Source organism: Mastacembelus armatus, chromosome 12, assembly GCF_900324485.2.
Source record: "Mastacembelus armatus chromosome 12, fMasArm1.2, whole genome shotgun sequence".
In the NCBI taxonomy this organism is placed as follows: Eukaryota; Metazoa; Chordata; class Actinopteri; order Synbranchiformes; family Mastacembelidae; genus Mastacembelus; species Mastacembelus armatus.
In genome coordinates, this window is record NC_046644.1 from 19652339 (window position 1) to 19678031 (window position 25693).

General features: G+C 39.7%; 1 protein-coding gene across 1 annotated transcript; it reads right to left on the minus strand.

The window, feature by feature from the left end:
- Nucleotides 1-1286: 1286 nt before the first annotated feature.
- cnnm3 (cyclin and CBS domain divalent metal cation transport mediator 3) lies at nucleotides 1287-22665 on the minus strand. The gene is made up of 11 exons (XM_026297296.1): nucleotides 21899-22665; nucleotides 21085-21419; nucleotides 20748-20924; nucleotides 19561-19718; nucleotides 18932-19075; nucleotides 18701-18859; nucleotides 18200-18369; nucleotides 17281-17377; nucleotides 16706-16836; nucleotides 16234-16360; nucleotides 1287-4141 (listed from the first exon to the last, which is right to left on the minus strand). Exons 1-11 carry the CDS (start codon nucleotides 22580-22582, stop codon nucleotides 4092-4094), a joined length of 2232 nt encoding a protein of 743 aa, XP_026153081.1. The 5' UTR covers nucleotides 22583-22665; the 3' UTR covers nucleotides 1287-4091.
- Nucleotides 22666-25693: the final 3028 nt, after the last annotated feature.

Genomic DNA, 25693 nt, shown 5'->3' on the forward strand with positions numbered 1-25693 from the left:
ATCTAGTGAGATGTACCAAAGCTGAGGCCTCAGCTCGTTCATGTTGTGCTGCTGTAATGGAAAATGTGCTCGGGGTGCACACAGTTGTGGTGGTGTAGTTTTGATTTGTGTCTTGCTCAGGAAATGTGGCTGTGTGAAGGTGTTTGTTTGGCTAAATCCGCCTAATGCAGCTTCACACTGAGTCTCAGCTCAGTGTTCTGGGTTCTGGTTCCCTGGTTCTGGACCTCGGTGTTTCAGCAGCTGTAAAAAGCCACTGTGAACATAGTGGAGCATTTAGGAGCTAAAGAGCCAGAGGTTTCCATCAGGAGGTGGTGGAGACCAAACCCAGAGGTCAAACACTGGGCTGAGACTCAGCAGGTGGACTCAGACACGGGTCCACATGGACCGGCAGGTTGGTCTGTGGCTGGAGATAAGAAACTGGTTTCAAAACTAGTTCAGTGTAACTTAAAGGTGATATGCCAGTTTGTCAGTGAAGAGAAATTGCAGTTTTGTCTATTTAACAGTAAATCGACGACACAAGAACAGTGAAGAGAGCTGAATATTTTCTGTAGCTGCTGCTTTTTAAATTGTCAACGTGAAGAGCAAGAAAATCTCCAGAACAGGAAATAGAGATGCACTTACACCAGTGGTGGAAAGTACTTAAATATAGTTACTGGAAGTACAGCTTTGAATACTTTTTCCTGTGAAAAACACTCTAAATGAAGTCATGTTTGGTGATACTTGTGTGGAAATAAAAAGGAAACAGCAGCATTTAGAACAGGATTGAGTTTATTTCCTAAGAAACGTATTGAAAGTGTTAATGCAGTGGAGTCTCAATGCACCGACACTGACAGCATTCCCGAAATAAACAATAAAGTAACGGCGAGCAGATCAATACAAATATAACCTGGGGAGCAGGAGGAAAAACTCTTACTGTAACAGTATTGTACCTGAAAAGTGAGACCAGTTACCTACAAACTATACGCAGCTTCTATCTAAGTGTCAAATATTAATACACAGCTCTCCAACATCATCAGGCCCCCCCAACCCAAAGCATTTCTCAGTATAAGTATCACAGAGGAGTGATTATCGTTTTACATTGTTTATTCTATAGAAACAAAGTAAACAGCTGAAAATTATTTACTCAGAATCACTAAATTTCTCCTGGAATATGGAAAAAATCTTAACACTGAATGAATCAGACACACATGGAATCAAAACAAGAGACAGAAATGGTGCTAATGTAACACAGCCGGTGCAGAGACAAAGAGTCCTGAATCCTAAAGACTAGTTTGGGGGTTTTTTTCTCCAGCTTTGTGTGTTTTAAATACATAATCGTTCCTTCTCTTCACACCGACTGAGACCAACTCTGTAAGACACTGAGGGGCAGCTCTGTTTTGGGCAAAAATGCATTTGTTTTCTGTATGTGTGTGTGTGTCACTGAGTCCAGATCCCATCTAGAGACTGACAGCATCAATGAATGTGTGGATCCAGAACCTGGTTATGGGTCTGAGCCGTAGACCTCCATTGTTCTCCAAGGACTATTAAAAACCCAGCAGGGAGCCACACCACTGACCTGGCTCACATGGTTCTTCCTCACCAACAATGGGAGGCCCGTCTGTTTCCAAAAACCAGCTCCAGGTTTCTGAAACCTCAGAATGTACTTTTGCCCAGAACGAGCAGCAGAGTCGTAGATAGTGTAGGAGGTGTAAGAGGATGTGGTCTCGTCAGTATGGACAGGGGGAACGACTACATCCACACTTTACTTTGCACGTTGCATTAAATACAGCGAAAAACCCAAACTACTCTTCACAACAAGTATTTTTTCTTAATTGGCTCCAGGTGCGTCACAGAGAAAGTTGGTGTCACCATTTTCGTCCTTTTCATTAAAACATGAATGTACAAACTGAAACCACTGGAGGTTTTTTAGGTGCCACATTTACAGAGATGCAGGAATAAAATGCACCTTAGGCAACACCCAACACCCAGCACAGGCAATGGAGTTAAGGTAAACTCAAAACAGGACAGCAAACCAGGTGCATCAGGGTTAATAGTCGAATCTGCTCGGCCAAACATTTGATGCTCCCCTGCAGGATGAGCGCAGCTGAATCTAAACCACATGCACCTGACTTACAGGCATGCAGGTGGCAGACTTGCAGCGCCCTCTGCTGGACCTCAGATTCAGTGCTCGGTTTTTTAGGTACAGTGAGGAGAGCACAGTGGCTTTGTCTAATTTTTAACAAATCCCGTAAAAAGACCAGACCAAAAATGACCTGGTCCTGATCCTGATCCTGATCTTCCTCTGCACCTTAGAGCTTCAAATCCTGTAGTTTGTTTTAAAGCTGCAGCTGTTACTTCCATTACTGATTAATATGCAGATTATTCTCCTGAACCAAAGCAGCAAATCCTCACATTTGAGAATCAAAATATTTCTGATTATTGTTCTGTTAATTGATTAATGGACTGATTCTTTTAGCCTTTAGCCCCACAGAGAACCTGCTTTAGAAAATTACTGAGCTTTTACAAATGACACTAAGTTTGTGACCAGAATTTAAACAAAGCCTCTACTGTGATTCTCTTTTCATATATAAACTCATTTCATTTATTTTCTGAGCTTTATCTTTTTTTACCTTTTGTATTTTTATGGACACTGTGTGATTTTAAATAAATTGTTTGGTGTGCACCCCAGGGAGTCTAGTCATCAGCTTTAGGAAGTTAATGTAAAAATATCACTTTTATTTGCTAATGCTGATGGACACGCCCTCAGGTGTCTTGTGTTTTCGAAACTGGGACCAATGAGTGTTTGGCGTTTTTGCATAAAACATGATATAAAGGGTTAATTCATTGTGAAAATTACTGTTCCTGACTACACAGGTTTCATTCAGACGGGACCAACCAGTGTGGTCGGGTTTAAAGTATTTCATTACCAGTGCAAATACAAAAATAATACTTTGTCAATACTTTGACTGATCCAGATCAATCAACTTGTTACTTTCTGTGAATCTGCTGAATATTTTCTTGATCGATTGAAAACAGTGAAAATACCAGTCAATATTCATATAATCTGATATAATCGATCGATCACTCGTAAAACTGATGCCAATTAGTTTCTCTCGATTGACTAATCAGGTCTACAGACATGTTTTTTTTAAAAGGAAACACTTTTGGCAGTTTGATCAAATGTTTGCATCTGAGTGAGATAAACAGCTGAAATCCATTTGGACTGAAGTCTAAAGATAAATTAAAGTTCTAAAACACTTGAAGCTGATGAAATGTGTAAAATGTGCATGTTAAATGTCAGCTAGAGGTTTTTGGAGCACACATCATGTTTTAATTAGTCATGTTTTATAAAATATCAGGAACTAGTGAAACCTTTTGCAGTCACCCTAGGTGACGCCTTCAAACGTCTCGTCTGCTCAGTTGATTATAGGATTAAAAAGCAGCATGTTCTGGGAAAAGTACGACATTTTTACTTGGAACAAAAAGGATCATCAGAAAAGTTCCAGCCTGTTTTTAGCATTTAATCTTTTTTCTTTTAACGTCCTTTATCCTCATTATCTGACTCGTATATTTACATTAAAAACTCACTGATCATGGACCACAAAGTCTGATCTGAAACTCTAGTTATTATGGTTGCACACGTGATGATGTGACAGAAATGTAATATGGGCCAGAAAAATCTGGACGTATGTTGTAGCTTAACACTATCGACAGCGTTTAAACCAACTTCTGTGTTTTTAGTGTCTCAGTCTCTTTTGTTGACGCAGACAAACGTAAATCACACACAGACATGAAGCTTTGGCACCCAGACAGTGAGGAATGGTCTAGTAGGCGGAACCTCCAAACTAAAATAAATGTATTTATATCTAAATACTCACATTTATCCAAATGTATAAAACCAACATATCATAGTAATTACAATGAAAAGAACATAAAGGAAAGGGGGATGGAGGTGAGAAGTGTGAGCAATGAAATCACTCTCGCTCCAGTCTTGTCCAAAAACTACGTTCCAGCCATAGATAATTTATCAATAAACACAAACAAAAACCTGCTGCAGCCAAGTAAAGTTTTGTTTTTGTTTTTTTCTCTCACAGCGGGCAGACAGAACTGCACTACCCATGAGCCTCCTCTTCTGTGGAGCTTTCCTGGGCTCTACTGCCACCTGTGGAACCCAACCAATGAGAGAAGAGCAGGGGTGAGTGACGGGATGACGGTATTTCTCACACACACACGCACACACACACACACACACACACACAGTCAAGGGAGTTAAGGTGATGGAGGGACTGTAGAGAGGAAAAGCAACAGTCCGACAGTGGCTGTCGACATGAACGCTGGCACGAGAGACAAAAAACAGCAAGAAATGGATAAAGAATCAGAAGTTGCTCCTGGTGCAGGGGGAGACAAAGTAAAATTCAAAATCCCGTTGATATTTTTGGTTATTTTAATAACCACAAATGCAGCCGCAGTTTTCAAATATGGTTAATAATGTTTGTTATTTACATGGAACCTTTTACAAACACCAGTTCCCATAAGCCTTGAGCAAGGGTTAGCAGTTAGATTAATCTGTGAACCAGTTTTGTTTTGGTTCAAGTATTTTATCTTAGAGTGTTGAATGAAATGTCAGTTTAGTTTAGGATTTTATTTGAAGGCAGAATTTTTCCAAATAATAAGTGAAGTCTGATGGAGCTGCAGCAACTTATTTAATCCTCAACATGGCAAAAATGACTTAATGGCTGTTGTTTTTCCATTTATTACCAGGCTGTTTCTGTTTTACAGCCTGATAATAAAAATCTATTTTTGATGTGGAGATTGTTTAACCTTCAGTGTTATCAAGTCTCAAGTCTTGCACATTCATCGTTACTAGTAGAGGATTTATGAGGAGTTACGTTAGAGTTTTGATGAAAAAGTGAAATGTCTGAGTGAAGCTGCGACTTTCTTTTCTTTGGGATATTTGTGTTGGACCAGATTTGACTCAGGGCTTAAGATTTGCTGAAAACTGTTACAGACTTTGGTTGGTGACTTTTCTAGCTGGTTACTAACCCAAGAAATAACCACATAAAGCACATTTATGTACAAGTTTCCACGTAAGCTGCATTAAATTGTTGTTTAACAGGAAGTAATTGTCAGGAAAATAGTGAAAGCTGAGAGCTGCAGCTCCATCATCCGTCTAAACACATAAAGTTCATTAACAGCTCATCATCTGGCTCTTTGTGCATCTATCAGGCTGTTTTTTGTCACTTTGTGCCATCGAGTTAATTTATTTTATACCTCAAGGTGAAGTAATGCATCCTCAGACGGACATATTGGACGTCCTTTACTCCAGTGTTTTATTTCATATATGAAAGACAGTCCCTGAAGTTTTTACTTAAAAATCCAATTTATCTGCCATTTAATCAATAGTGGTGATTTAAGAGGGTAATTAACAGGTGCTATGTTAGGTTTACCTTTCATGGATTATTTGTCCTTTAAAATTTAAGCTAATATGATGCCATCACTTAATTTATACCTTAAAATGAGTCATTTACCCTCCACTGTGATTTAATTTATTGAAGCTGATTAAAATCATATTAGACTCCTTCAATTAAATAAAGTCGTATTTTTAGGAATAAATTGTGCACTAATAACGTTTTATTCTATGGCATTGTTATTTTATTATATTTGAGTGATTTTTTAAAAAAAAACAATAAAAAAAGAAACAATGTAAAAAATGAACATGTCCTATGTTTTCAAAGTAAAAAGTTGTGGACCTGCAATGTGGACGCCTGAGGATGGATTTCATCACTTCCTTTATGATGTTTCTCTTATTTCTGAGTAGCATGAAGGGGAATCACATCAGACATGCGATTTCTGAGGTGAAACTAAATCTGAGAGCTTTTAAAGACCAACAGACAGAGGTGAAGTGATTTAAGGGATGACATGGGATGAAGGAACAGGTTAAAGAGGCTCACAAACACCAGGGCCAGGTCCATTCTAACCCCTCTATGCTCTCCATCCCCACTATGACCCATAGTACCTGGAAAAGTGCACCTTAGATAGTCTGTGGTGAAAAATTTGGCTCATTATGAAAATTTGCCTGTGTGAGGCGAAAAAATTTGCCTTGTTATAGTGTGTGGTGAAAATTTGCCTTGTTATAGTGTGTAACGAAAAAACTTGCCTTGTTATAGTGTGTAACGAAAAAATTTGCCTTGTTATAGTGTGTAACGAAAAAACTTGCCTTGTTATAGTGTGTAACGAAAAAATTTGCCTTGTTATAGTGTGTAACGAAATAATTTGCCTTGTTATAGTGTGTGGTGAAAAATTTGCCTTGTTATAGTCTTTGGTGAAAAATTTGGCTCATTATGAAAATTTGCCTGTGTGAGGCGAAAAAAATTGCCTTGTTATAGTGTGTGATGAAAATTTGCCTTGTTATAGTGTGTGGTGAAAAATTTGCCTTGTTATAGTGTGTGGTGAAAATTTGCCTTGTTATAGTGTGTAACGAAAAAATTTGCCTTGTTATAGTGTGTAACGAAAAAATTTGCCTTGTTATAGTGTGTGGTGAAAATTTGCCTTGTTATAGTGTGTGATGAAAATTTGCCTTGTTATAGTGTGTGGTGAAAATTTGCCTTGTTATAGTGTGTGATGAAAATTTGCCTTATAGTGTGTGGTGAAAATTTGCCTTGTTATAGTGTGTGGTGAAAATTTGCCTTGTTATAGTGTGTGGTGAAAATTTGCCTTGTTATAGTGTGTGATGAAAATTTGCCTTGTTATAGTGTGTGATGAAAATTTGCCTTGTTATAGTGTGTAACGAAAAAATTTGCCTTGTTATAGTCTTTGGTGAAAAATTTGCCTTGTTATAGTGTGTGGTGAAAATTTGCCTTGTTATAGTGTGTGGTGAAAATTTGCCTTGTTATAGTGTGTGGTGAAAATTTGCCTTGTTATAGTGTGTAACGAAAAAATTTGCCTTGTTATAGTCTTTGGTGAAAATTTGCCTTGTTATAGTGTGTAACGAAAAAATTTGCCTTGTTATAGTGTGTGGTGAAAATTTGCCTTGTTATAGTCTTTGGTGAAAAATTTGCCTTGTTATAGTGTGTGGTGAAAATTTGCCTTGTTATAGTCTTTGGTGAAAAATTTGCCTTGTTATAGTGTGTAACAAAATAATTTGCCTTGTTATAGTGTGTAACGAAAAAATTTGCCTTGTTATAGTCTTTGGTGAAAAATTTGCCTTGTTATAGTCTTTGGTGAAAAATTTGGCTCATTATGAAAATTTGCCTGTGTGAGGCGAAAAAATTTGCCTTGTTATAGTCTTTGGTGAAAAATTTGCCTTGTTATAGTCTTTGGTGAAAAATTTGCCTTGTTATAGTGTGTAACGAAAAAATTTGCCTTGTTATAGTGTGTGGTGAAAATTTGCCTTGTTATAGTGTGTGGTGAAAATTTGCCTTGTTATAGTGTGTGATGAAAATTTGCCTTGTTATAGTCTTTGGTGAAAAATTTGCCTTGTTATAGTGTGTGGTGAAAATTTGTCTTGTTATAGTGTGTAACGAAAAAATTTGCCTTGTTATAGTGTGTGGTGAAAATTTGCCTTGTTATAGTGTGTGGTGAAAATTTGCCTTGTTATAGTGTGTGATGAAAATTTGCCTTGTTATAGTGTGTAACGAAAAAATTTGCCTTGTTATAGTCTTTGGTGAAAAATTTGCCTTGTTATAGTGTGTGGTGAAAATTTGCCTTGTTATAGTGTGTGGTGAAAATTTGCCTTGTTATAGTGTGTAACGAAAAAATTTGCCTTGTTATAGTGTTTGGTGAAAAATTTGCCTTGTTATAGTCTTTGGTGAAAATTTGTCTTGTTATAGTGTGTAACGAAAAAATTTGCCTTGTTATAGTGTGTGATGAAAATTTGCCTTGTTATAGTGTGTGGTGAAAATTTGTCTTGTTATAGTGTGTAACGAAAAAATTTGCCTTGTTATAGTGTTTGGTGAAAAATTTGCCTTGTTATAGTCTTTGGTGAAAATTTGCCTTGTTATAGTGTGTAACGAAATAATTTGCCTTGTTATAGTGTGTGGTGAAAATTTGCCTTGTTATAGTGTGTGGTGAAAATTTGCCTTGTTATAGTGTGTGATGAAAATTTGCCTTGTTATAGTGTGTAACGAAAAAATTTGCCTTGTTATAGTCTTTGGTGAAAAATTTGCCTTGTTATAGTGTGTGGTGAAAATTTGCCTTGTTATAGTGTGTGGTGAAAATTTGCCTTGTTATAGTGTGTAACGAAAAAAATTTGCCTTGTTATAGTGTTTGGTGAAAAATTTGCCTTGTTATAGTCTTTGGTGAAAATTTGTCTTGTTATAGTGTGTAACGAAAAAATTTGCCTTGTTATAGTGTGTGATGAAAATTTGCCTTGTTATAGTGTGTGGTGAAAATTTGTCTTGTTATAGTGTGTAACGAAAAAATTTGCCTTGTTATAGTGTTTGGTGAAAAATTTGCCTTGTTATAGTCTTTGGTGAAAATTTGCCTTGTTATAGTGTGTAACGAAATAATTTGCCTTGTTATAGTGTGTGGTGAAAATTTGCCTTGTTATAGTGTGTGATGAAAATTTGCCTTGTTATAGTGTGTGGTGAAAATTTGTCTTGTTATAGTGTGTAACGAAAAAATTTGCCTTGTTATAGTCTTTGGTGAAAATTTGCCTTGTTATAGTGTGTAACGAAAAAACTTGCCTTGTTATAGTGTGTAACGAAAAAACTTGCCTTGTTATAGTGTGTAACGAAAAAATTTGCCTTGTTATAGTGTGTGATGAAAATTTGCCTTGTTATAGTCTTTGGTGAAAAATTTGCCTTGTTATAGTCTTTGGTGAAAAATTTGCCTTGTTATAGTGTGTAACGAAAAAATTTGCCTTGTTATAGTCTTTCGTGAAAAATTTGCCTTGTTATAGTGTGTGACGAAAAAATTTGCCTTGTTATAGTCTTTGGTTAAAAATTTGCCTTGTTATAGTGTGGTGAAAATTTGCCTTGTTATAGTGTGTAACGAAAAAATTTGCCTTGTTATAGTGTGTAACGAAAAAATTTGCCTTGTTATAGTGTGTAACGAAAAAATTTGCCTTGTTATAGTGTGTGGTGAAAATTTGCCTTGTTATAGTGTGTGGTGAAAATTTGCCTTGTTATAGTGTGTAACGAATAAATTTGCCTTGTTTTAGTGTGTAACGAAAAAATTTGCCTTGTTATAGTCTTTGGTGAAAAATTTGCCTTGTTATAGTGTGCGGTGAAAATTTGCCTTGTTATAGTGTGTGATGAAAATTTGCCTTGTTATAGTGTGTGGTGAAAATTTGTCTTGTTATAGTGTGTAACGAAAAAATTTGCCTTGTTATAGTCTTTGGTGAAAAATTTGCCTTGTTATAGTCTTTGGTGAAAATTTGCCTTGTTATAGTGTGTAACGAAAAAATTTGCCTTGTTATAGTCTTTGGTGAAAAATTTGCCTTGTTATAGTCTTTGGTGAAAATTTGCCTTGTTATAGTGTGTAACGAAAAAATTTGCCTTGTTATAGTGTGTGGTGAAAATTTGCCTTGTTATAGTGTGTGATGAAAATTTGCCTTGTTATAGTGTGTGGTGAAAATTTGCCTTGTTATAGTCTTTGGTGAAAAATTTGCCTTGTTATAGTGTGGTGAAAATTTGCCTTGTTATAGTGTGTAACGAAAAAATTTGCCTTGTTATAGTGTGGTGAAAATTTGCCTTGTTATAGTGTGTAACGAAAAAATTTGCCTTGTTATAGTGTGTAACGAAAAAATTTGCCTTGTTATAGTGTGTGGTGAAAATTTGCCTTGTTATAGTGTGCGGTGAAAATTTGCCTTGTTATAGTGTGTAACGAAAAAATTTGCCTTGTTATAGTGTGTAACGAAAAAATTTGCCTTGTTATAGTCTTTGGTGAAAAATTTGCCTTGTTATAGTGTGCGGTGAAAATTTGCCTTGTTATAGTGTGTGATGAAAATTTGCCTTGTTATAGTGTGTAACGAAAAAATTTGCCTTGTTATAGTCTTTGGTGAAAAATTTGCCTTGTTATAGTGTGTGGTGAAAATTTGCCTTGTTATAGTGTGTAACGAAAAAACTTGCCTTGTTATAGTGTGTAACGAAAAAATTTGCCTTGTTATAGTGTGTAACAAAAAAACTTGCCTTGTTATAGTGTGTAACGAAAAAATTTGCCTTGTTATAGTGTGTGATGAAAATTTGCCTTGTTATAGTGTGTAACGAAAAAATTTGCCTTGTTATAGTGTGTAACGAAAAAATTTGCCTTGTTATAGTGTGTGGTGAGAATTTGCCTTGTTATAGTGTGTGATGAAAATTTGCCTTGTTATAGTCTTTGGTGAAAAATTTGCCTTGTTATAGTGTGTGGTGAAAATTTGTCTTGTTATAGTGTGTAACGAAATAATTTGCCTTGTTATAGTGTGTGGTGAAAATTTGCCTTGTTATAGTGTGTGGTGAAAATTTGCCTCGTTGTAGTGTGTAACGAAAAAATTTGCCTTGTTATAGTGTGTGGTGAAAATTTGCCTTGTTATAGTGTGTGGTGAAAATTTGCCTTGTTATAGTGTGTGATGAAAATTTGCCTTGTTATAGTCTTTGGTGAAAAATTTGCCTTGTTATAGTCTTTGGTGAAAAATTTGCCTTGTTATAGTGTGTAACGAAAAAATTTGCCTTGTTATAGTCTTTCGTGAAAAATTTGCCTTGTTATAGTGTGTGACGAAAAAATTTGCCTTGTTATAGTCTTTGGTTAAAAATTTGCCTTGTTATAGTGTGGTGAAAATTTGCCTTGTTATAGTGTGTAACGAAAAAATTTGCCTTGTTATAGTGTGTAACGAAAAAATTTGCCTTGTTATAGTGTGTAACGAAAAAATTTGCCTTGTTATAGTGTGTGGTGAAAATTTGCCTTGTTATAGTGTGTGGTGAAAATTTGCCTTGTTATAGTGTGTAACGAAAAAATTTGCCTTGTTATAGTCTTTGGTGAAAAATTTGCCTTGTTATAGTCTTTGGTGAAAATTTGCCTTGTTATAGTGTGTAACGGAAAAATTGCCTTGTTATAGTCTTTGGTGAAAAATTTGCCTTGTTATAGTCTTTGGTGAAAATTTGCCTTGTTATAGTGTGTAACGGAAAAATTTGCCTTGTTATAGTCTTTGGTGAAAAATTTGCCTTGTTATAGTCTTTGGTGAAAATTTGCCTTGTTATAGTGTGTAACGAAAAAATTTGCCTTGTTATAGTGTGTGGTGAAAATTTGCCTTGTTATAGTGTGTGATGAAAATTTGCCTTGTTATAGTCTTTGGTGAAAAATTTGCCTTGTTATAGTGTGGTGAAAATTTGCCTTGTTATAGTGTGTAACGAAAAAATTTGCCTTGTTATAGTGTGGTGAAAATTTGCCTTGTTGTAGTGTGTAACGAAAAAATTTGCCTTGTTATAGTGTGTAACGAAAAAATTTGCCTTGTTATAGTCTTTGGTGAAAATTTGCCTTGTTATAGTCTTTGGTGAAAATTTGCCTTGTTATAGTGTGTGATGAAAATTTGCCTTGTTATAGTGTGTGATGAAAATTTGCCTTGTTATAGTGTGTAACGAAAAAATTTGCCTTGTTATAGTGTGTAACAAAAAAACTTGCCTTGTTATAGTGTGTGATGAAAATTTGCCTTGTTATAGTGTGTAACGAAATAATTTGCCTTGTTATAGTGTGTAACGAAAAAATTTGCCTTGTTATAGTGTGTGGTGAGAATTTGCCTTGTTATAGTGTGTGATGAAAATTTGCCTTGTTATAGTCTTTGGTGAAAAATTTGCCTTGTTATAGTGTGTGGTGAAAATTTGTCTTGTTATAGTGTGTAACGAAATAATTTGCCTTGTTATAGTGTGTAACGAAAAAATTTGCCTTGTTATAGTGTGTGGTGAAAATTTGCCTTGTTATAGTGTGTGATGAAAATTTGCCTTGTTATAGTCTTTGGTGAAAAATTTGCCTTGTTATAGTCTGGTGAAAAATTTGCCTTGTTATAGTCTTTGGTGAAAATTTGCCTTGTTATAGTGTGTAACGAAAAAATTTGCCTTGTTATAGTGTGTGGTGAAAATTTGCCTTGTTATAGTGTGTGATGAAAATTTACCTTGTTATAGTGTGTAACGAAAAAACTTGCCTTGTTATAGTGTGTAACGAAAAAACTTGCCTTGTTATAGTGTGTAACGAAAAAATTTGCCTTGTTATAGTGTGTGATGAAAATTTGCCTTGTTATAGTCTTTGGTGAAAAATTTGCCTTGTTATAGTCTTTGGTGAAAAATTTGCCTTGTTATAGTGTGTAACGAAAAAATTTGCCTTGTTATAGTCTTTGGTTAAAAATTTGCCTTGTTATAGTGTGGTGAAAATTTGCCTTGTTATAGTGTGTAACGAAAAAATTTGCCTTGTTATAGTGTGTAACGAAAAAATTTGCCTTGTTATAGTGTGTAACGAAAAAATTTGCCTTGTTATAGTGTGTGGTGAAAATTTGCCTTGTTATAGTGTGTGGTGAAAATTTGCCTTGTTATAGTGTGTAACGAATAAATTTGCCTTGTTTTAGTGTGTAACGAAAAAATTTGCCTTGTTATAGTCTTTGGTGAAAAATTTGCCTTGTTATAGTGTGCGGTGAAAATTTGCCTTGTTATAGTGTGTGATGAAAATTTGCCTTGTTATAGTGTGTGGTGAAAATTTGTCTTGTTATAGTGTGTAACGAAAAAATTTGCCTTGTTATAGTCTTTGGTGAAAAATTTGCCTTGTTATAGTCTTTGGTGAAAATTTGCCTTGTTATAGTGTGTAACGAAAAAATTTGCCTTGTTATAGTCTTTGGTGAAAAATTTGCCTTGTTATAGTCTTTGGTGAAAATTTGCCTTGTTATAGTGTGTAACGAAAAAATTTGCCTTGTTATAGTGTGTGGTGAAAATTTGCCTTGTTATAGTGTGTGATGAAAATTTGCCTTGTTATAGTGTGTGGTGAAAATTTGCCTTGTTATAGTCTTTGGTGAAAAATTTGCCTTGTTATAGTGTGGTGAAAATTTGCCTTGTTGTAGTGTGTAACGAAAAAATTTGCCTTGTTATAGTGTGTAACGAAAAAATTTGCCTTGTTATAGTGTGTGGTGAAAATTTGCCTTGTTATAGTGTGTGGTGAAAATTTGCCTTGTTATAGTGTGTGATGAAAATTTGCCTTGTTATAGTGTGTAACGAAAAAATTTGCCTTGTTATAGTCTTTGGTGAAAAATTTGCCTTGTTATAGTGTGTGGTGAAAATTTGCCTTGTTATAGTGTGTAACGAAAAAACTTGCCTTGTTATAGTGTGTAACGAAAAAATTTGCCTTGTTATAGTGTGTAACAAAAAAACTTGCCTTGTTATAGTGTGTAACGAAAAAATTTGCCTTGTTATAGTGTGTGATGAAAATTTGCCTTGTTATAGTGTGTAACGAAATAATTTGCCTTGTTATAGTGTGTAACGAAAAAATTTGCCTTGTTATAGTGTGTGGTGAGAATTTGCCTTGTTATAGTGTGTGATGAAAATTTGCCTTGTTATAGTCTTTGGTGAAAAATTTGCCTTGTTATAGTGTGTGGTGAAAATTTGTCTTGTTATAGTGTGTAACGAAATAATTTGCCTTGTTATAGTGTGTGGTGAAAATTTGCCTTGTTATAGTGTGTGGTGAAAATTTGCCTCGTTGTAGTGTGTAACGAAAAAATTTGCCTTGTTATAGTGTGTGGTGAAAATTTGCCTTGTTATAGTGTGTGATGAAAATTTGCCTTGTTATAGTCTTTGGTGAAAAATTTGCCTTGTTATAGTCTTTGGTGAAAAATTTGCCTTGTTATAGTGTGTAACGAAAAAATTTGCCTTGTTATAGTCTTTCGTGAAAAATTTGCCTTGTTATAGTGTGTGACGAAAAAATTTGCCTTGTTATAGTCTTTGGTTAAAAATTTGCCTTGTTATAGTGTGGTGAAAATTTGCCTTGTTATAGTGTGTAACGAAAAAATTTGCCTTGTTATAGTGTGTAACGAAAAAATTTGCCTTGTTATAGTGTGTAACGAAAAAATTTGCCTTGTTATAGTGTGTGGTGAAAATTTGCCTTGTTATAGTGTGTGGTGAAAATTTGCCTTGTTATAGTGTGTAACGAAAAAATTTGCCTTGTTATAGTCTTTGGTGAAAAATTTGCCTTGTTATAGTCTTTGGTGAAAATTTGCCTTGTTATAGTGTGTAACGGAAAAATTTGCCTTGTTATAGTCTTTGGTGAAAAATTTGCCTTGTTATAGTCTTTGGTGAAAATTTGCCTTGTTATAGTGTGTAACGGAAAAATTTGCCTTGTTATAGTCTTTGGTGAAAAATTTGCCTTGTTATAGTCTTTGGTGAAAATTTGCCTTGTTATAGTGTGTAACGAAAAAATTTGCCTTGTTATAGTGTGTGGTGAAAATTTGCCTTGTTATAGTGTGTGATGAAAATTTGCCTTGTTATAGTCTTTGGTGAAAAATTTGCCTTGTTATAGTGTGGTGAAAATTTGCCTTGTTATAGTGTGTAACGAAAAAATTTGCCTTGTTATAGTGTGGTGAAAATTTGCCTTGTTGTAGTGTGTAACGAAAAAATTTGCCTTGTTATAGTGTGTAACGAAAAAATTTGCCTTGTTATAGTCTTTGGTGAAAATTTGCCTTGTTATAGTGTGTGGTGAAAATTTGCCTTGTTATAGTGTGTGGTGAAAATTTGCCTTGTTATAGTGTGTGATGAAAATTTGCCTTGTTATAGTGTGTGATGAAAATTTGCCTTGTTATAGTGTGTAACGAAAAAATTTGCCTTGTTATAGTGTGTAACAAAAAAACTTGCCTTGTTATAGTGTGTGATGAAAATTTGCCTTGTTATAGTGTGTAACGAAATAATTTGCCTTGTTATAGTGTGTAACGAAAAAATTTGCCTTGTTATAGTGTGTGGTGAAAATTTGCCTTGTTATAGTGTGTGATGAAAATTTGCCTTGTTATAGTCTTTGGTGAAAAATTTGCCTTGTTATAGTCTGGTGAAAAATTTGCCTTGTTATAGTGTGTAACGAAAAAATTTGCCTTGTTATAGTCTTTGGTGAAAAATTTGCCTTGTTATAGTGTGTAACGAAAAAATTTGCCTTGTTATAGTGTGTGGTGAAAATTTGCCTTGTTATAGTGTGTGGTGAAAATTTGTCTTGTTATAGTGTGTAACGAAATAATTTGCCTTGTTATAGTGTGTAACGAAAAAATTTGCCTTGTTATAGTCTTTGGTGAAAAATTTGCCTTGTTATAGTCTGGTGAAAAATTTGCCTTGTTATAGTCTTTGGTGAAAAATTTGCCTTGTTATAGTGTGTAACGAAAAAATTTGCCTTGTTATAGTGTGTGATGAAAATTTGCCTTGTTATAGTCTTTGGTGAAAAATTTGCCTTGTTATAGTGTGTAACGAAAAAATTTGCCTTGTTATAGTGTGTGGTGAAAATTTGCCTTGTTGTAGTGTGTAACGAAAAAATTTGCCTCGTTATAGTGTGTGGTGAAAATTTGCCTCGTTGTAGTGTGTAACGAAAAAATTTGCCTCGTTATAGTGTGTAACGAAAAAATTTGCCTCGTTATAGTGTGTGGTGAAAATTTGCCTCGTTATAGTGTGTGGTGAAAATTTGCCTCGTTATAGTGTGTGGTGAAAATTTGCCTCGTTATAGTGTGTGGTGAAAATTTGCCTCGTTATAGTGTGTGGTGAAAATTTGCCTTGTAGCTAAATCTTTTTGAGCTGGTGCACAAAATGAGTGGTGTCTCGACAGCAGGTGGCGCTGAAGTGGGAGTAAGGAGTGGCATGTTGGAGCATCTGGAATGGAAAAGGTCCTGATCCACCTACAAACACTTCCTGGTTCTGAATTCAGACTACCAGTAACAAAAGACCCTCAAGGCCTGTTGCTTCAAGCCCAAAAACCAGAGCAGGACTTTATTTCATGGACCACTGTGTGTTTTCCTCAGTGTCCATGGGGTGTAGTGCTGTGTACTGTCTGTTTCATTTACCTCATGCAAAAAGTACTAACAGTAGTTCTCAATGGTATCAAAGAATGAAAAGTTTACAGGGAACTCTGGAAGAGCCAGAGGCGAGAGGAGACATGGAGGCACGCAAGGAGGGAAGAAGAGAGAAAGAGAAAGTTATTTTAGTTCAACTGAAGGCAAACAGGAACAGACATTCCTGAAAATAGTACGAAGGCGTTTGTAAAACTTGATTTAAAGAGTTTTGACTGTCGCTGGTGGGGCCCCCCCTGGAGATCACACAGCGTTTTGATCACAGCTACCTTGTGTTGTGTTTCTGTCGTTGAGCAGCTTGGTCTGACTGTTGGGCAGGATCTTAATCTCTGGAGGATCTGGACTCTGGCCGGTGCGCGACGCCATTAGGGCGTTCAAGTACTGGAGACGTGTCACCTGCAACAGGGGACAGAAGGTATGAGACGTTTCCTCAGTTGTACTACCTGTAAATGAACGCTGTTTGTCTGATGGAGGGAGAGACTGTCTGTTTTTCTGTCTGTCTCTCATAGAAGGGCAGAGAAACAGCAGAGGGACACATGCATGGACACAAACAGGGTCTGTCTTTCAGGGAGAGGGAGGAAGACAGACTGTATTTGTGTCCATGCATGTGTCCCTCTGCCCCTCTGACAGGGAGAGAGACACAACAAGACAGTCTGTCTCTCACCCTCTAACTCTCTCTCTCTCCAGAGGCAGGGAGAGAGTCTGTCTGTCAGAGTAAGACCACCCCAGTCTCTGTCTCACCCGTATGAGCTGCAGGTCCGTCAGTGCTCGGACGGTGTAGTCTGGACAGTAGCTGCAGGGGCTGGTGGCGTCGGCCGAGTCAAACGGATCCCTGGGGGAGTGACGCTGAGTCGACACTGGAGACTGATGGACTGTTCACATCAGACAGAGTCAGAACAGCTCGACCACAAAACGCTTCACAATCATAATTTGTCTTCCTGTCTGCACATTATCAGCCTGTCACTAAAACTGTAACAGTTGTACAAATAAAGTAACTGCACTAACATCACACCAGCTATTCTCATTAGTGCTGCTGCTTTTCAGGTTTATACTGATGTTACATAATATTTCTGACCCTGAGCTCTGAGGACAGAACATCAGGAAAGACAATAATTAGCTCTGGGCTCAATGTGCAAATAAAACTCTGGACCATAATTCACTGATGACCTGTCTCCCACCCTCTGACCTGTCTCTCCTCTCCTGTCTCCCACCCTCTGACCTGTCTCTGGCTCTTTAGTTAAATAAAACTCTGGACCATAATTCACTGATGATCACAGTGTCTGTAAAAAGTGATGTGTTCAAACTCCAGAGCTCACCTGAAGATGGCAGCGTGAGAGCAGACACGCCGTAGTATGTGAACGCCCCGTTCTCAAACTTCAGTCCCTCTTTACCGATCTCCACCTCAACCCGCCCCTGAAAAAAAAAAACAGCCTGTAAACACTGATGTCTCTTAATTAACTTTTACAACAAATAAAACAGACTGAAGCCTTTTCTCATCTAGGATCATCACACACTTCTTCACTTCTGAGCAGATTTCCATCTACAGCTGCTCCTGTGCTGCTGCATAAATACAGTAACACACAGCTACAACTGCAGACGAGTGTGTGATGTTACAAACGGCTTTTAAACATTAAACCTATCAGGAGGAACTGATCTAGTAATTTACAAAAGTGTTCAGACCCTTTGCTGTGGGGACTTGACTGGACATGAAAGTCCCCCACCTGTGCAGGTAAGGTCCCACGTTCACACTGCAAGTCAGAACACAACCTAAAACATGACCTAAACCTGAGAGAACGACTGTGGCGAGACCTGCAGGTGGCGCTCCAGACACTGGGATAAACTTCCTAATTCCAGATGTGCAGAGGCTGGAAGCTGCTGCCAAACAACACATTACTGAACTTCGTCTATCACCAGTTTTTGTCTTCACCTTATTATGGGTCAATGTGGACACACTGAAGGGGAAACAGGGAATTTTATCCATTTCAAATGTGTCTTAAAGCTGCTTCCAATTAATTTCGTTACTTTACTGTAAATATCACATACAAGTGGCCTAACGGTTGTTTTTTTTAGCTGATTTCTGCTCAGGTCTGTTAAAAATCTCACATTTCTAATAACAGACTTAAATAAACCTTTTTGTCTGCACTTTGTGCTCGTATCTGATTGTTCTAGGTGAATTCTCGGGGCCCGTCAAGAGACGTACAGCTGCAGCAGACGTGTCTGAGCACGAGCACATACCTGCAGCAGCAGGATGAAATAGTCCACCGGGTGGTTGCGGGTGTACAGGTAGTGGCTTGGGCTCAGCCTGTTGTTTGGGTCAAAGTGCACTTCCTGGTTGACACTGGGGTGACGGAGCAAGTGGAACAGGACCTTCTCGGACACGCGGCCGGGGCTGAAGTGCTCCACCTCTGCAGGGGGTCAAAGGTCAGACACAGAGGACAGTCAGCTGGACAAACTGAGTATTATCCTAAAACCTCCTCAGTCCCCTGTGTCTAACTGGTGTCTTTCTTCAATCTAACACTAATACTAATCCAAACTGGGCGTAAACAAGCTGAACAGACGCCAACGAAGAGCAGGAGCTTTTAGAAACATGTCAGACATTGAATTTATCTCTAATATCTGTTACACTGAAGTTTGAGATTAAAAAATATGAATCAAAGCTGAAACACGACCTAATCATCACATGTATAAACTGTTCCATGTGCACACACATGAACACTCAGATAATCATGCACGTACCTCTGGACAGGAAGCGGTGCGTAGCCAGCAGGAGTTGTGGCGAGGTGCGGATCTTGGGTTCTCCCTCAGGAGGCTTGAAGAGAGAAAACTCCTCGTGGATGCTGCGGGGCTCCAGAGGAATCTCCAGGGGGGCGAGGGGTCGCTTCACTTTCCTCTCCACTGCAAGAGGAGGCAGAGTTTCAACACACAGGACCAGCAGCGACTCAGACAACCACATACACGGACACTTACAGTAGCCGTCGGATTCATCCAGGATCTCGGACTTGATGATCTCCTCGATGACGTCCTCCAGCGTGACCAATCCCAGCACCTCATAGAACGGGTCTCCCTCCCCCTCGTTGTTGACCTTCTGGACGATGGCCATGTGAGAGTTTCCTGACAGAAGGAGAAACGTCAGATTCTACTATAACCACTGCTGAAGATGAAGTACTCCACTATTTATAAAGTACTTCAAACTTAGACCACTACTGCAGTAAAGTTCAACATGTACATTAACACAGCAGGAATATTCATCCAGAAGTATCAGATATAAACAGGGACCAGTTTACAGTGTGGTACTACTACTGTTACTGGAGGATCTCAGTACTTCTTCCACTGCTGCTCTTTTCACCAATTATCACAACGTTCAGTGGAAATACTTCAGTTCATCCAGCCTTCAGCTACAAGAAAATATCTAACAGCCATAAATTCTGTGCATCAGCAGAAACCACCAGAATAAAGTCAGAAAATACTTGGCTTCATTTGGGTGAACTGAGCCTTTAGTTTTAACAAGACACGGATGAGATCTGGCTGAGACAGCAACAAGCTCCTTTAATTCACAGCCAGAATCTGCAGGATCGTTCCTTCAATCGTGAAAGCACCTTTCTTGAACTCCTCCAGCATGGCGTCCAGCTTGGTGTCGTTGAAGACGAAGTGCAGCGGGTGGTTGTAGAACTTGGTGATGGTCGTCATGGGGGTGCAGTCGTCCGGGTCCACCAGAGCCAAGTCTTTCACATAAATGATTTCCACAATGTTGGACCTGGAATCAAACACACCTCAGTGACTGGAGAAACAACATTTCACCTCCTGAACCTGAATCAGTGTGAACAAAGCTGCACTGTCATCAGTAACTCACATACAACTCTGAGGTATTAGTACTTTACCTGAGTATTTCCATGTTGTGCTACTTCATCCTTGGACTTTTTCCTGCTCTACATTTATCTGATAACTTTAGTTCCTTTTCAGGATCAGATGGATCCAACAAAATACAGACTGATCATCAAAGTTTATTGATCCCTGGGGGGAAATTCCCAAGATACCCAGCAGTATGGAAAGTACTTCAAATTAGAAGTATATAAGGTAGTTAACGTCAGCTACCCAGCGGTATATAAAGTACTTCAAATTAGAAGTATATAGGGTAGTTAACGTCAGCTACCCAGCGGTATATAAAGTACTTCAAATTAGAAGTATATAAGGTAGTTAACATCAGCTACCCAGCGGTATATAAAGTACTTCAAATTAGAAGTATATAGGGTAGTTAACGTCAGCTACCCAGCGGTATATAAAGTACTTCAAATTAGAAGTATATAAGGTAGTTAACGTCAGCTACCCAGCGGTATATAAAGTACTTCAAATTAGAAGTATATAAGGTAGTTAACATCAGCTACCCAGCGGTATATAAAGTACTTCAAATTAGAAGTATATAAGGTAGTTAACGTCAGCTACCCAGCGGTATATAAAGTACTTCAAATTAGAAGTATATAAGGTAGTTAACGTCAGCTACCCAGCGGTATATAAAGTACTTCAAATTAGAAGTATATAAGGTAGTTAACGTCAGCTACCCAGCGGTATATAAAGTACTTCAAATTAGAAGTATATAAGGTAGTTAACGTCAGCTACCCAGCGGTATATAAAGTACTTCAAATTAGAAGTATATAAGGTAGTTAACGTCAGCTACCCAGCAGTATGGAAAGTACTTCAAATTAGAAGTATATAAGGTAGTTAACGTCAGATACCCAGCAGTATATAAAGTACTTCAAGTTAGAAGTATATCAGGTAGTTAACCCACCTCTCCTCCTCATAAATGGGGACCCGTGTGTACCCGCTCTGCATGATCTCAGACATGGTGGAGAAGTCCAGCACGGCCGAGCTGGGCAGCATGAAACAGTCCTTCAGGGGGGTCAGGATGTCCTCCACAGTCTTAGTGCGCAGCGTCCCGCGGCTGAACTCCTCCTTCACAAACTCACTGCACAGACACATGACAGAGGATTTGGACAATGGGCCGAACAATAAAATGAGACATTTCTACCCCTGAACTCGTGTTTCCACGGGTCACTGAGTGTGGATTCTTTAACAAACAGGAAAATAAACAAAGTTTTGTTTGTTTGTTTATAGTTTTGTTTTACCTGTAAGGATCATGGACGCTGGTGCGGACCATCTCCATGGCCCTCTCCCTTATCCCGCAGGTGCTGATGTCCCTCCTCAGAGCCAGGTCCAGGATGAGCCCCAGAGGGCAGGACAGGGGGCAGGTGAGCACCATGCAGACCTGGGCCAGCCAGGTCAGACCCGGCGCCAGCTGGAAGCCGTAACCGGAGCACACGATGTGAGGGACCAGCTCGGCCACGAAGAAGATGAGGAAGCCGCTGGTGAAGACGGCGGACACGATGGAGCCCAGCACCCGGTACAGGAGCACGGCCAGGGCCGAGTGTCCCACAACACACAGGAACAGCAGGGAACACGTCTGCAGGGGCGTCACAGAGAGGGGAACAGTGAAATACTGAGGGGGGGCTCCAAAAACCTGGGGTTACAAAAAATATCCTGCTAACTCAGCACCAACAACAAAAGCTTTGAAACTTTTAAATGTGCAGATTTCACCTGCTAAAACAGGGGCCTCTAAATCCAGGTCCTCGAGATCCAACTGATCTGATTACCTGCATCAGGTGTGTTCAGCCAATCAGAAGCTGCAGAGATAGTTGGAGAAGAAGCAGGACAGTGGGACTGGATTTAGAGACCCCTGTAATTCACATGAGTTGTAGGTCTGTAGGACCACAGGGCCCTTGATTCCACAGGTGTGAAGTTTGAGGAGAAACTAGTCTGAGGTTGATTTTCCACCGCTGCAGCTTTAAATAACTGAGTCATGTAAAAAACACCAACACTAGATAACCCGGTTTCATGGGGAAGCGGGGCGGGGTGGTCCCGTTCTCAGACCCAGGATCTCACCAAGAAGTTCCCCCTCCTCCGGACGGGCTCCAGGCGCTTCGCAGCCCGTTTCTCCTCCTCGGAGCCGCAGCTGTGGATCACATAGAGCTCCACGGGGTCCAGCCACAGCAGGCTCAGGTTCACCGTCCTCAGCAGCCCGCAGACCAGCAGCACCAGCACCGCCAGCAGCGCCAGGCCCCACGGCGGGACGTATTCAGCGTGCAGACCCGCGTCACCGCTGACCCGCAGCCTGTCCGGGCCCACTGAGGTCCATCTCCCCCCGCGCAGCACGCACAGGTGGTGGGTCCGCTCGCTGCCAGAGACGCTCCTCTGCTGGACCTCCACCGTCAACAGCCCGCTGTTCTTCTCGTCCGGGGAGAAGTCCCCGGCCACCTGGAAGGCGGACTCCTGGCGGTTGGACTCCCCCTCGCACGGGTCCGGCGCGTCCGCGTCCGCTCCGCCAGCCGCCGCCGCGAACGCCACCCACGGCCAGCTCCCATTCAGCTCGGACCCGAACAGACGGAGCGTGAACGTGGATCCTTCTGGCGCCGAGATGACCCGATCCTTCATGCACACCAGACCCGCTGGGTCTTCGAGTCGCAGCCCCAGAACCAGCGGAGCTTCCTGGCTGCAGGCGCCGTCTCTGATCCGGCAGAACAACAATATCATCAACAGGAACCGTGGACCTGCCAAGCTGGCCACCATATTGGATTTGGTCAGCCTGTCGCTGGGCGGGTCACCTGACTCGAGCTTCGCAGAGGCCCCGCCCACCGGGCCTGACGATGCGTTCAAGACACTTTGGAAACCCCAACGTCTAAATACTTATATTATTATTAAAAACTATTCCATCTTCTAGTAACTTTGATAAGTTAAAAAACTACGACCTGAGTTATTAAAATCCTCCAAACAGAGGGACCTGGCTGCAGACACAGGTGTCTGACTGAGGTGACCTGAAGCTGTAAACTTTATTCCAGATGCTCCAGGTGAACCCAAACCTCTAATCCTGCTGAGGGTTCCTATTAAAATGTATAAAGCTAATACTGACTCACTCCTGTTGGGACTGTCAGTCTGCCATTTGTTTACAGGTTCTCGTGTCTGATTTCTTAAGTTTGGAATAATAAAAAAAACCGAGAGAGAACAAGACGAAATCAGAACAGATCAAACAAAATGCTAACTGACATTAACACGTCTGTAGTTCAGAGGTTTGTGATTCTGATTTTAACTACTCAGCTGTTCTTTTTAATAATCTGTTCTAATGAAAAACCAAAAACAGCTACAGACCAGTCAGCAAACTGTAAATCAAACCAAACTGCCTCCACTTCTCTGTTCATTAAATCACACTCAGCAACTTCAGCTGCTACAAATACACAACAAAGTGAATAACACTGGACGATCAGCACCTTAAAGACAGTAGGCTCTGGGTTTTATGTTTTTCCCACTCTTCCGTCCGTACGTGAACACCACATGCCACAGCCAAACCCTAACGCTGCAACTGAGCAGCGCAGCCGCCATCTTGGCTCCTCATATACTTTGGGAGCAGCGGCCTGATCGTCCATTTTGGCGCTGCAGGGCGCATGTTTTCGTTTTTTTTTGCTCCGCCCCCCTTTTAAGAGCAATCGGTGTCCGCAGCCAATCAAACACGAGAAAACAGGCAGCAGCTCACGCCCATCTCTGTTATCTCACAATAACAAGCCATTCATCACTCCAGGCCTCCTCACAAATACTTCATCTTCTCTAAATTACTGCAAACGTACTCACACATTAGAGGATCCAGGTGAGCTCCCCTGGTCCTGGGTCTTCAGTTTTTTTTTTAAGTTTTCTGGAAATTCCCTGTTTGTGAGGAATCAAGAGAAAACACAAAGAGGGAATTTCCTCCTGAAAGTATGGAAGACACAATATAGACGGTTTTTATTTCTTTAGCATCTTCTCTACATTTGTGCGTCTCATGTGTTTTCATCTGTGCATGGAAAGTGATGAGCAGCCTCCTCCTGACAGTCGGCCTGAGGATCCTCTCAGTCCAGTTAATGTGAAACGATCAAATCCTGCAGTTTGTCGTCCCGTAAAGCAGCAAAAGTTTATTCCAGCAACTAAAACCTGCAGAAACTGTGAATCAGACAGAGAAAGTTTCTGTAGAGAAATATATCTCAGATTTATTAACCTCCCAGATTTCTTCAAACACCTTACAGGAGTTATAAAACGGTATACACACATTGCTTTAAGTCAAACAGTCCATGTTTGGAAGTGCTCATCTGTTCCTGTCCAACCAATGCCAGAGAAGAAAACACACACACAACCAACAAACATGTTGCAGCAGCGTCTGAACAGTGAAAACCTGCCGAACAGGTACTGTGCACCTACTGCACGTATCCTGGGGAGATGAAAATCCAAAACACCTGAGGTCCTGGGCCAGTTAAAGATCAGACTGTCTGGATCTGAAGCATTGTTGAAACACCTAAATATACCTAAACAGGATGACGATAAAAGCAAAACCGTGTCCTGGGGCAATACTCTTCACCCTAAATTGCAACACACACCTGAAACCTCAAGACAGTCCACTTGTGGAAAAAAAAAAACACTGACTCCAGAAAACCTGCAGCAGAAAATATTTAACCCTCATACAGGTCTAATCATTTCACCGCTGCAGGCCTACAAGCAACACCACAGGAGCTGCTGATAAGCCCTGCTCCCCCGCTCCGCTCCCACGACAGAAAAGGTCTGAACAATCAAAACGGCTCAGCAGGTCGGAGCGGCGGGCAAAGCCAGAGGAATTTCAACACTACCAAGCGGCGGGAGAGGAGCGGAGATAAGGACAGGGTGAAAAATAAACGAGAAAAAGGAGTGGAAAGTGAGATGTAAGCGTGGGAGGGGAGGATAAAAAAAGAAAACAGGAAACGGGAATGATGGGAAAGAAAAACTGGCTGAGAAACACTTTGGTTATCAAGGCTGATGGCGAAAAAAGGAAGAAAGCTACAGAAGATAAGAGAGAAAATTAATATTTGAGGTCAACTCTGCAACGTTTATTGCTATACAGTGCCTTCCTAGTAAAACAATGGAAACAACGCACCTGAACACCTCGTCTCTCATCTGTCAGCATCACAAACGGGCGTCTGTCCTTGTATTTACAGTGAGACGAACAGAAACACAGTGTTTCTGGGCGAAGGACCCGATAAAGCTGCATCGTACAGCTGGAAGCCCGTTTCACTGAACCACCCCTCAAACAAAACAACAACAAATACAAGGTTTACAACAAATACAACATTACCGAGCAGAACAAGTGTTTTCACATTTCCCACAGCCAGCCAGTGGCTTCACTGGAAACCAGTATAAGACCATTTGCTACATGAGACCTCTATGAACCAGCAGGCAGGTCTAGGTTTTCTTCAAATAGTGGGTAAGGCTACGTCCACTATGTATTTGCATTTAATAAGCAGGTCAGTACTGTCCTGCTGAATAAACTCTATGGTTTTCACAGAGTGCAGCTTTTCTCCATGGCTGGATCTACCACTTATGGGCCCCGGGGTCAAACGAGCCGCTGGGACCGCTTTAACCCCCCCCCCAGTCCTCACCCCTGTCCCCAGGTTTGCTCTGTGGAGTCAGCAAAACTCACCAGATGTGCACCAAACCCGAATGATCAAGTCATAAAACCAGATGTTAACACTGGGACCCGCTATGAAATAAGAAAAAACACTTCCTGTAGCAGCTGATTTACAAACAACCATTAAAAAAAAAAAAAAAAAAAAACTTTAAATACCTCAAACCTGGGGCCTGTGGGTGTGGGGGCAGGCGCCTGACTGGCCTGGTTGGTAATCCAGCCTG

Excerpts from the sequence above, each read along its gene's own strand:
- cnnm3 (XM_026297296.1), bottom strand. The coding sequence starts at position 22,582 with ATGGTGGCCAGCTTGGCAGGTCCACGGTTCCTGTTGATGATATTGTTG. Across the intron at positions 19,719-20,747 it reads CCCATTTATGAGGAGGAGAG|GTCCAACATTGTGGAAATCA; the intron begins GTGGGTTAACTA and ends GTTTGATTCCAG. Across the intron at positions 17,378-18,199 it reads ATTTCATCCTGCTGCTGCAG|GGGCGGGTTGAGGTGGAGAT; the intron begins GTATGTGCTCGT and ends TTTTTTTTTCAG.